Source organism: Palaemon carinicauda, chromosome 40 (assembly GCF_036898095.1).
Source record: "Palaemon carinicauda isolate YSFRI2023 chromosome 40, ASM3689809v2, whole genome shotgun sequence".
In the NCBI taxonomy this organism is placed as follows: domain Eukaryota; kingdom Metazoa; phylum Arthropoda; class Malacostraca; order Decapoda; family Palaemonidae; genus Palaemon; species Palaemon carinicauda.
In genome coordinates this window covers 9,452,167-9,464,974 of record NC_090764.1, presented here as the reverse complement: position 1 = coordinate 9,464,974, position 12,808 = coordinate 9,452,167, and the positions used below count along the sequence as shown (strand labels likewise).

The 12,808-nt window shown below is 32.8% G+C and overlaps 1 protein-coding gene across 3 annotated transcripts in view; it reads right to left on the bottom strand.

The window, feature by feature from the left end:
- Window positions 1-959: 959 nt before the first annotated feature.
- LOC137631527 (major facilitator superfamily domain-containing protein 4A-like) overlaps window positions 960-12,808 on the bottom strand; it is a 98,567-nt gene continuing 86,718 nt past the window's right edge. For all 3 annotated transcript variants that reach the window (XM_068363282.1, XM_068363283.1, XM_068363284.1), the window contains 7 exons: window positions 10,312-10,533; window positions 9,225-9,470; window positions 8,627-8,800; window positions 7,404-7,551; window positions 5,574-5,644; window positions 3,561-3,678; window positions 960-2,207 (listed from right to left, as the gene is read on the bottom strand). In XM_068363282.1, coding sequence (XP_068219383.1) covers window positions 1,999-2,207; window positions 3,561-3,678; window positions 5,574-5,644; window positions 7,404-7,551; window positions 8,627-8,800; window positions 9,225-9,470; window positions 10,312-10,533 — 1,188 coding nt within the window. In that variant the 3' untranslated portion in view covers window positions 960-1,998. The remainder of the gene's footprint in view (window positions 2,208-3,560; window positions 3,679-5,573; window positions 5,645-7,403; window positions 7,552-8,626; window positions 8,801-9,224; window positions 9,471-10,311; window positions 10,534-12,808) is intronic.

The window sequence follows — 12,808 nt, the reverse complement described above, 5'->3', positions numbered from 1 at the left end:
TAGTTCTCCGGCCTCTGGACAGTGTACAATTTCATTCTTTTGCATTCAAGAGTGATGGTCAGTGAACTGCGTCAGTAAAGTTTTAGCAGGGTGTTTGTGGCCTGAGTGTTAGTGTTCCTTATCCTCCCTGTTGATCTTTAAGTAACTGACGTAGGGAGACTTTCTTGGAGCAACAAGTTCCCACTCAACATTTAATCAAAAAATTCTCCACAAAGCATGAATATTTTGTGCGAGATGTTGTTTACCCTACTAAAAGAGAACCCTCTACCTGTATATTTGCCTCACCAGGGAATCGAATCTTGGTACTTTGGTTGGAGAGCCAAGTATCTTGACCACTATATCTTTCTTGATATACAATTAGAAAAAGCCTTATTTTTTATCGGAAATTCTCCGTAAGAATATACTGTTCTCAATCGTATTTCAGTAAAATACAGGCGACCGTAATTTTACCCTATTTTGTTATTACCTTTTATGGGTTGATGACCGTAATATCACTCTTTTACGTCAATATAAGTCTTTTAAATGATAAAAATTCTGGAATGAATGCTGCCAGACTTTTACCGTTTTTTTAATGCAAATTTTTAACAGTATAGGGAAAGGAAATCACCAGCACCAAGAATCATTTAATGTAGTGTACAGGAGAATAAAGACAACATTGGAGATTTATATCATTATATCTATAATGAAAAAAATAGGAAATATACAGATTGTAAGTATACACACATATGTATATATACCACTTGAAGAACTGTATGTACATATATACATGGAAAGATAACCGAGGTATATGTATATGCTTATATACAGTACATATACATGTAAACAAAGTAACAGTAATATGCATACATTGAAATATATGTACCTTTGCATGCTTAGGTATTTTGTTGTTATATATATATATATATATATATATATATATATATATATATATATATATATATATATATATATAATGTGTGCATATTGTATTCATGTGTATATGTACATACATGTAAACAGGTTACATATATATGTTATGTATACAGTACATAGTTTTATGTATAAGTTTCATGCAAATATGTGTGTATAATCTTATACCTAATAAATGTTACTATATTCCATTTTGTTAAAAATACTGTCAACAAAAATGCTTGAGGACATTGTTTCTGTTTTCCTTATATATGATCAATAAAATTCAGTTTATAAAGTAAAAAATAATAATACGGTAACAATGATTTTAGTAAATGTATATCCCAGGGCCTTTGGTATATCCTTTGATATATGTATACAACGGTAAATAAACTTTTTAAAAAGGGAATCTATGTGAAATGTCAATAAAATACTACTACATTATTGCTTCAATACATCGTAACATTATCATAACAAGATAAAATCTTTACACTAATCTTACTGTACAAACAACGCTAATTACATTTGCAGGTTTTTACGAGGATAGAAAAATTGGGGGTATTTTTATTTGGCCCCAAAACAGCTTCAATAACATGTATAGAGAAAATGACAGCACACAAGCAACGATGGAATTTATATTAGAGTGAAAAATACACGAACAGTCTAACTTCTCTTCCTTTCAACTATGGTCTTTGATAATATGTGCGGCTCATCATATCGCCATTGGGAATAAAAGTATCCAGTTCTTTCAATACACTTTTTTTTCTTAATCATTGAACTGCCGACTCCTTAATTTTACATTCTTCAATATCAAGATTTCCTCTAAGGGATTTTATCCAAGAATATACAACTCTCCATAGATTTTCATAGTTAGAATGTACAAAATGTATCTGCAAAAGAGAGCGGTTATTCTATCTTTTGTTGATTGCCAGGAGCTTTTCCCCGGACGAGGGTATTCTCTCAAATCTTTGTTTCGTCGTCAATAACTGCTTACATCGTCTCACTGTTGGGCGAAGTTTTACCTAATTCATTCAGCGGTTATCATCAGCTGCATAGAATCCAGTATTATCGTCGGAGAGCAGACGAAACCACACGCCAACGTTGTCTTCTTTAAAGTCGCGTTGGAGAGGATGTTTTGTTGGTCTCCACCACGGGGTCGTTGTTAACTCCCGTCTCGTCTGTCATCGAAGACTCGGAGATGTCTCGCTTCATCCGGGAGTAGTATTTCACGTGATGTTTCATTAGGCCTGTGTCTTCTGTTTCGGCCTCTTTCTTTCTTAGAAGAATCACCTGGAATCGCTTGAAAATATTCTGTTCAGCTGCAAGAGGAAAAAAAAAAAACATGAGATTTTAGGCTGTGAGAGTCTGCTATTTCTTTTTATCTATTAACTGAAGGTGTCTATTTTAAATCAAAATGTAATCATTTATTTAGTTTACTATCAAATTTAGCTAGCCACGTTAACCACTTTGAAACAAATTAAAATTAAAAATCAGAATTCACAGGAATTTGGGGAATTTAATTATTTACACAAGATAAATTTCAATTAAACTTACCCATTTCACAACCAAATAAATTGACGAAACATAATGTCAGACGTTTTCATATCTTTACCCCTCGACGTTGCCTAAACATAGTCTTCTTGGTTTTCTTTTGATTTTGTTTGAGCACATGCTATGGTGTTATGTTTCAAATGCTATTGCTTGCAATTGATGTGCAGATTGCAATTCAACATGCCAAGCTGAGATATGTTTCGACTAAGTGCCAATCTCTACATTACATTATCATTGTTATATGTACAAGAAATGAATCCTCTGATATGAAACTAAATATACATAAAAATAGCTATTTTATAATTGGTGTTTTTTATTTATTTGGTAACATAAAACCAATACAAAATAGATAAAAAGTACCAATTTATCTGGCCAGCCTCTTTGCCAGTGACCTCTAGTAAGTATGAAGAATGTATGATCTCAACAAGTGTATGATTCCAACTGGTTATCTAAGCTGTCCCCATTATCAAAATAGTTCTTATTGTATTATATTCATGCTTCATACTTCCCCTTCAGCTGCCCCCACCCCTCACTCCCCAAAAAAGAGGAGACATTCAACTCAAAGCCAAGGATCATGCTATTTGCTGTTCTTTCTTGGAGACGGAGGAAGGGGACTTACAAGACTGTCGAATAAAACAAATACAAAATAGATAAAAACTACCAATTTATCTGGCCAGCCTCTTTGCCAGTGACCTCTAGTAAGTATGAAGAATGTATGATCTCAACAAGCGTATGATTCCAACTGGTTATCTAAGCTGTCCCCATTATTAAAATAGTTCTTATTGTATTATATTCATGCTTAATACTTCCCCTTCAACTGCCCCCACCCCCCACCCCACCCACCCACCCAAAAAAAGAGGAGACATTCAACTCAAAGCCAAGGTTCCCCTTCAGCTGCCCCCCCCCCACAAAAAAAGAGGAGACATTCAACTCAAAGCCAAGGTTCCTCTTCAGCTGCCCCCCCCCCCCCCAGAAAAAAAGAGGAGACATTCAACTCAAAGCCAAGGTTCCCCTTCAGCTGCCCCCCCCCCAAAAAAAAAAAAAAAAAATAGGCATTCAACTCAAAGCCAAGGATCATGCTATTTGCTGTTCTTTCTTGGAGACGGAGGAAGGGGACTTACAAGACTGTCGAATGATTGTCTGAGCCACCAAGTACAGCAGGATATAAAGGACAAATGACAGGAGTGTCATTACAACCCCTGTAACGAGCAAGCTGGTGGGTCCAAATGCATCGAATTCCTGTGGAGAGAGAACAATAATTCATGTCAATATTACCGTAGAAATCACAAAGGTTATAATACCAGGTTTGCTTATTCAATAACACATCCTCTGTGATTCATCTCTTTTTCTTTCTCGCCTGCAGGGCTTACTTCCAAATAATCATACTTAGAATTTGAAGCTTGGAACTTCTACTCGGAACTTCTAAAGTTCAAAGTTGCAGCGAATGTTTTAATGTTGAAAAGCTTACATAAATCTCTTTTTATATTCTATTTATGAAATATCTGATTTAATATTGTTACTAGCGAATGTTTTTATGTTGAACAAGCTTACATAAATCTCTTTTTATATTTTATTTATGAAATATCTGATTTAATATTGTTGCTGTTCTTGAAATATGTTATTTTAATTGTTCATTAGTTCTCTTGAAGTTAGATTATTTCCTTTCCTCACTTGGTTATTTTTCCATGTTGAAGCCCTTGGGTTTATAGCATCTTGCTTTTCTAACTAGGTTTGTATCTTAGCTAATAATAATGATGATAATAATAATAATAATAATAATAATAATAATAATAATAATAATAATAATAATAATAATAATAATAATAATAATAATAATAATAATAATAATAATAATAATAACTAGTATAATTCAATCAACACAACTGGATACATGCTAAAGTTCAGTAATCTATCTTCATAGTTTTCACTCAACAGGACGTAGTTAAGTCTAAACATGACGAAGGAAAACTGAAAGAGGCATATGTATGTATACCTAGAGAAATCTCACGAGGGAATTGCTAATGAAATAATTTGCAGAACACAGGTGTATGATGTATCCTTATGCTATATATAAGACCTGTAGAAGTTATAGTGATGGAAACAGATTTATAAAGACTGTCTTTGTAAATGGGAGTTCTGACTAGTTTTGCGTAAAATTGAGTAACCGAGACTGTTTAATATTTGAAAGAGTGTATCGAAAGTAGAAGGTATTGGTGATGCAATTTCAATAGCCTAAATGCAAAACAGAGACACAGATCTAACAACCCTGAGGCAACCTGCTTACTAAAAATCTATCACTAGTATTTTTTCAGCACAGCAGCATTATTTATAGAAAGATGACCCTCCAATCCATCCAGTGGTTTATAAATGAAATTTCCCTTTGTTTATTTGTAAGATATTCTTCATCATCATCATCATCATCTCCTCCTACGTCTATTGACGCCAAGGTCCTCGGTTAGATTTCGCCAGTCGTCTCTATCTTGAGCTTTTAATTCAATACTTTTCCATTCATCATCTCCTACTTCGCGCTTCATAGTTCTCAGCCATGTAGGCCTGCCTGAGTTTTCACCCTCTTCTAGTACCTTGTGGAGCCCATCTGGACGTTTGGTGAACAAATCTCTCTTGGGGAGTGCGAAGAGCATCCCAAAACCATCTCCATCTACCCTTCATCTTGATTTCATCCACATATGATACCGAGAAATCTTTCTTATAGTTTCATTTCTAATCCTGTCCTGCCATTTAACTCCCAATATCCCTCTGAGAGCTTTGTTGTCAAATACCCTTCTGAGGGCTTTGTTCTCAAACATCCTTCTGAGGGCTTTGTTCTCAATATCCTTCTGAGGGCTTTGTTCTCATATATCCTTCTGAGGACTTTGTTCTCAAATATCCTTCTGAGGGCTTTGTTCTCATATACCCTTCAGAGGGCTTTGTTCTCAAATATCCTTCTGAGGGATTTCTCATGTATCCTTCTGAGGGCTTTGTTCTCAAATATCCTTCTGAGGGCTTTGTTCTTATATACCCTTCTGAGGGTTTTGTTCTCAAATATCCTTCTGAGTGTTTTTTTTTATCTAAAAGATATTCTTAAAAGAGGCAAAAAATACAACAGTCCAAGTATACAGCTCTATAGTACTTACATGACCTATGATGACTGGGATTAGCATTTCACCAGAAGCAGCTGTGGCAACCAAAATACTCGTCATTGAAGCTGCAAAGAAATAGAAAATATTATAAAAATTGATGTGAAGTGGCACGTAATTCAAATAAATGAAGTTATATATATATATATATATATATATATATATATATATATATATATATATATATATATATATATATATATTTCCTTGTTTCCTTTTCTCACCGGGCTATTTTTCCTTGTTGGGGCCTTAAGGCGTACAGCATCTTGCTTTTCCAACTATGGCTGTAGCCTAGCTATATTGTTTTTATACTACTACTACTACTACTACTACTACTACTACTACTACTACTACTACTACTGATAATAATAATAATACAAAATAATAATAATATTATTATTATTATTATTATTATTATTATTATTATTATTATTATGATTATTATTATTATTATCATTATTACTTGCTAAGACACAACCCTAGTTAGAAAAGCAGGATGCTATAAGCCCAGGGGCTCAAACAGGGAAAATAGCCCAGTGAGGAACGGATACAAGGAAAAATAAAATATTTTAGGAACAGCAACAATATTAAATTAAGTATTTCCTATATAAACTATCAAAACTTTAACAAAACAAGAGAAAGAGAAATAAGATAAAATAGTGTGCCCGAGAGTAATAATAATAATAATAATAATAATCATAATAATAATAATAATAATAATAATAATAATAATAATAATAATTTTCAATGAATCGCAAACTGAACACATCTGCATTCCTTCGAAAGAAACAGTTCTTTGTGTAAGACCAGACTTGGAAAGAGTAGTGAATTTCTAAGAATAACATTTGCCCAAACTTTGGGGAAAACTGTTTAAAACTTTTCGAAGGAACGCAATGCCCTCGGTAGCATTGCTTTTAACATCGTATTTGTGGATTTCTCAAACTTTAACAAGCTTTCTTTGACTTCTTTATAGCATTTTAATACAGAGGAGACTTCTCGCTGGAAAATAAACATATTCTTATAATGATGTATAGCCTACGTAATAATCAAAACTGACACAGTGTAGGGGCGTGTAAACACAGTTCTTCCAGAGAGAAACTATCTTCAATTTTTGGATCTTACAAAGACATTGCCTGTTTATTATTATTATTATTATTATTATTATTATTATTATTATTATTATTATTATTATTATTATATATATATATATATATATATACATATATATGTATACACACACACATATATATATATATATATATATATATATATATGTATATATATATATATATATATATATATATATATATATATATATATATATATATATATATATAAACAGGCAATGTCTTAATAGGATCCAATAATTGAAGATAGTTTCTCTCTGGAAGAACTGTGTTTACAAGCTCCTACACTGTAACAGTTTTGATTATTTATCTTATCACTCGCTCTTCCATACTGTTAATACACCATCTTGGGTTATCATATTAGCACAAGCTTTATCATGTTTGAAATCATGTGACGTTCTTTCTCGGAAGTTGCTGTATATAAACTCGTTGATTGTTTAATAAAAGTTTAGTTGCATTCACCTCGCCTCTCAGTTATCACCTATAGTCAACTCTTTTTAGTGAGGCAGATTTGCACCGACTCGCAGGGGTGCCCTTTTAGCTCGGAAAAGTTTCCTGATCGCTGATTGGTTGAACAAGATAATTCTAACCAATGAGCGATCAGTAAACTTTTCCGAGCTAAAAGGGCACCGCTACGAGTCGGTGCAAATGCGTCTCGTTAAAAAAAAAAATTGAGTATAACTGGAGAAAATCTACTTACAATCGACGTGTATATAAGTCTCTGCCAAAGACACAGCTGTCGGGTACACGGAGGAGAGGAAAGTTCCGAAGATGCAGGTCCCAACGTATAAAACGCCGTGGTTATGGCTGAAACACAACATCAGCACCATCGCCACTAGACACCCACACTGTCAAAAGAAGCGTCGTTATTACAAGCTGCAAGAAACTTATCAACGATTTCAAGAAACAGATAAACGATTTAATAAATAAATGAATTGATAAATAACACCTAAGTTCTAAAGACATCATGTTTCGTATAGTCGTGTCGAGGTAATCTTAATTTTGTTTTCTTTGTAATTTATATTACTGATTTTTTTATTTTTATAATAGTCACTGACTTTTCAGTTGTAAGAACTTTCAAAGCGGGGTAAAGGTAACCTTAACTTTTTACGTTTTTTATTTTTTGTATATGACAATTTTTTCTTTTTATAATAGTCACTGACTTTTCGGTTGCAACTACTGTATAATCTCAAATAAGACCTTTCAAAGCGGGGGACATTAATTTTTTCTATTCATTTGATTTATATATGATTAATATTTTATAATAATTGATTTTTTACTAATATTTTATAATAATTGATTTTTTACGTTTTTTATTTTTTGTATATGACAATTCATTCTATAATAGTCACTGAATTTTCGGTTGCAACTACTGTAGGATTTTGAATAAGACTTTTCAAAGCAGGGGACATTCATTTTTTCTATTCATTTGATTTACATATAATTGATATTTTATCGTAATAAATGACTTCTTATTTGTAACTGCATTATAGTTACATTTATTTATTCTTTTTCGATGTGTACAGTATATAGCCTCTATTTTTTAATAGCTTTTAGTTTTATAGCTATACTTTAATTCAACATTTCAATCAATACATTTCTTAAGGTTTTAAAACTAATAAAGTTTATTACATAGATATTCTTTCCTAGACCTTAAATCCAACAATTTATGAATCTATAATCAATCTGATATTTCTTGATTTTTATCTACCCATTCTCTTAACTTATAACTCTACCAATAACTTACAAATCAGTCCTAACTTCAAACTTTTTTCAAAGCAGGGGACATAAATTTTTTCTATTCATTTGATTTATATATGATTGATATTCTATTATAATAATTGACTTTATGGTTGCAACTGTAATCTATATCCACACCTTAAAAAAAAAAGGGGGGGGAAAATACCGTAAAAAAAAACTCACAATGTTGCAAAACAGCATGACAGATGGCGCAAACTTCGTCGCAATGCCGATGGAGACGAGTCGACCGAAGGCGAAGGTGCCCCAGAAACAGGCGTTCAGGTAAGCGGCTTCGTTCATGGACATGCCAGCGATGCTTTTCACAGCGTACGAGAACACGTACAGCCCATATCCAGACTATCATGGGAAGAGATAAAAGAAGAATTAGATTTTAAAAGTATTTAGAAATTTTTCCATTTGGGAGCATTAATTATGAAGACCAATTAAATCCTTAAGGAGGCTGTGTCCAAGGTCTATAGACAAAGCTATATAAAAAAAACAAATAAGAAAATAAAGAAAATAATAATCCATTATGAAGACCAATTTTATATTAAATGAAATCTTCAACGAGGCTGTATACCAAGATCTATAGACATTGGCTATATAAAGAAAAATAAATATGAAATAAACAAAAAATTAATAATCCATAGTTATTTAGGGTGTATAATTATGAAGACCAATTTCATTCTATAGAACTTGGCTATATATATATATATATATATATATATATATATATATATATATATATATATATATATATAACAAAACAAAAAAAGCTGACCTGGAGACCGTCATAGAGAAAAAGCATGGTGGCGGTGAGGACAGCTATCATTATGACCTGATCGCGAGTCACAGGGGGCCGATCCTCTTCGTCCTTGACCTTGACGGTGACCCCACCGGTCAAGTGCATCTCGTACTGTTCTTTGCTGGCCTCGCCGTTGAGAGCTTCCGGAGGGTCGGGCCCTGTGTTGTCGAGGCCCATCATCTCACGGGCTAAGAGGACTACCAGTAGGAGGACGACTGGTACCTGCGGAGGTTCACTGTTACTTAAAAGTAAGCCTGGTTTTATATATATATATATATATATATATATATATATATATATATATATATATATATATATATACATATATATATATATATATATATATATATATATATATATTTATATATATATATATATATATATATATATATATATATATATATATATATACAGTATATATATACATATATAAATATGTGTGTGTGTGTATGTTTATGTGTGTCTCTGTATGTGCATATGTATTTGCATGAGCATGTTTTATTTATAATTTCAAATATCATATGTTTTGATATCAAATTTTCTTCCTCTCTGTAAAAATGCACAAGCAAAATGCGTGTTAAGATGCATATTATATATATATATATATATATATATATATATATATATATATATATATACTGTATATATATATATATATATATACTGTATATATATATATATATATATATATATATATATATATATATACTGTATATATATATATATATATATATATATATATATATACTGTATATATATATATATATATATATATATATATATATTTATATAGGCCGAATGGGTTAGTCACTGTCTATATAAGCTTGCCGACCAGGGTTCGATTCCCGGCCGGAGCCAAGCTCTTGTCTTTGTGAGATTTCGCCTGGGGCTCTGATCCCGAGGTCGTTAAGAGAATCTAGACATTAATATATCAAAATATATATGGCTTATTTGAATACATATATATATATATATATATATATTCAATCCTAAGATGGTGCTAAAGTATAAATACATCATAAGCATCATCTTTTTTAAAATAAGACAGGTGGAACAGCCTTACCTGGAATCCAGAGAGAATCCAGAACGCGTATTGTATCTCCGACCCTGCCTCTGTTTCATTGGGTTGGTGGAACGGCTGAGATATATTCCCCGGCATCTTCAGGTTGATCTTGTGGTACTTCTCGGCGCTGGAGTCGGAGTCGTTGCAAGCCTTGTTCTGCAGGAAGGGCTCCGCGATCATCGGAGACAGGAACGCTCCCAATCCGTAGAAGAAATGCAAGGCCTGAGGACGGAAGTCGAAGATTAAAGGATTTATCAGTCTTGAGTATGTGTTGGTTTACTTTTATTGCAATGGTTGATTTAATGGTTGGCAATCCTGACCGTCTAGTAACAGAGAGAGAGAGAGAGAGAGAGAGAGAGAGAGAGAGAGAGAGAGAGAGAGAGAGAGAGAGAGAGAGAGATGAAACCATAATAAAATTTTTGTGTAAATGTTATGGTGACAATGACAACTTTCGTCTTAATAGGAATTGACCCCCAAAAGAGGCGGATTTATAAGAGAGAGAGAGAGAGAGAGAGAGAGAGAGAGAGAGAGAGAGAGAGAGAGAGAGAGAGAGAGAGAGAGAGAGATGAAACAATAATAAAATTTTTGTGTAAATGTTATGGTGACAATGACAACTTTCGTCTTAATAGGAATTGACCCCCAAAAGAGGCGGATTTATAAAGAGAGAGAGAGAGAGAGAGAGAGAGAGAGAGAGAGAGAGAGAGAGAGAGAGAGAGAGATGAAACAATAATAAAATTTTTGTGTAAATGTTATGGTGACAATGACAACTTTCGTCTTAATAGGAATTGACCCCCAAAAGAGGCGGGTTTATAAAGAGAGAGAGAGAAAAAGAGAGATGAAACCATCATAACATTTTTTATACATGTTATGGTGAAAATTATAACTTTCGACTTAATAGGCATTGATTAAAAAAGACTGGTTTAGAGAGAGAGAGAGAGAGAGAGAGAGAGAGAGAGAGAGAGAGAGAGAGAGAGAGAGAGAGAGCGAGAGAGATAGATGACACCATAATAACATTTTTGTATACATAGTATGGGGAAAATTATAACTTTCGTCTTAATAGAAGTTGACTCAAAAAGACTGCTTTATAAAGAGAGAGAGAGAGAGAGAGAGAGAGAGAGAGAGAGAGAGAGAGAGAGAGAGAGAGAGAGAGAGAGAGATGAAACCATAATATAATTTCTGTACACATGATATGGTGAAAATTATAACTTTCGTCTTAATAGAAGTTGACTAAAAAAAGACTGGTTTATAAGAGAGAGAGAGAGAGAGAGAGAGAGAGAGAGAGAGAGAGAGAGAGAGAGAGAGAGAGAGAGAGATGAAACCATAATATAATTTCTGTACACATGATATGGTGAAAATTATAACTTTCGTCTTAATAGAAGTTGACTAAAAAAAGAATGGTTTATAAAGAGAGAGAGAGAGAGAGAGAGAGAGGAGAGAGAGAGAGAGAGAGAGAGAGAGAGATGAAACCATAATAACATTTTTGTATACATGTTAGGGTAAAAATTATAACTCGTCTTAATAGAATTTGACTCAAAAAGACTGGTTTAGAGAGAGAGAGAGAGAGAGAGAGAGAGAGAGAGAGAGAGAGAGAGAGAGAGAGAGATGATAAGCAGACCCTAAGCCAAGAATTCATATTTAAAGGGATTTCTATTCCGGGATGGTTTCAACGCTAGTTCGTTTACGATGGTATTTTTCCTTGTCACTCGGATGCCTTATCATATGACCGCTGTGCTGAACACGGTTGCGGCGGTGAACATTTATGAAAATATGCATTTATCCAACATGTAAAAGCTAGATATAAGTATATATATATATATATATATATATATATATATATATATATATATATATATATATATATATATATATACTGTATATGTATATATATACTGTACATATATATATATATATATATATATATATATATACATATATGTGTGTGTGTGTGTGTGTATACAATTGAAAATATTTGTTTGTTTGAAAAATATTACGGTCTTTATTGAGTGTCGTGTCAGCAAGTTGGAAAGGCTCGTAACAGCATGAAGTTGAAAGGCTTGTGATGGATTGACCCAATTATGTACGCGCGCATCTGCCTGATTGTGAGTGTATAAAGACAGAGTAACCTGAATTAAACGAGTTTTTTTAATTGTAAATTACAGAAAGAATAATTAACGGAAAATGATGTATGGAATCTCATATATGGTGATGAGTTGGAGAACAGATAAATTAAGTAGGGAATTATACAAATAGCAATATATAGGCAGGTTTTGAAAGGAAGTCAATTTTGGAATTTATAGAAATGTGCTGAACCGAACAATAAGAGAAGCAAATTTGCCTAATAGGAGTGAAACAGGCCTGGAATTAACAATTTGCAAAAATCATACTACTTATAAATGAAAACTTAGGAATTAAGCTAAGAATTTGGTGATGGGTGAATTTTAGATAATGGGAAGTCAGAATTGATTGGTACTTTGAGTGAAGTAACTATGATTCAAAA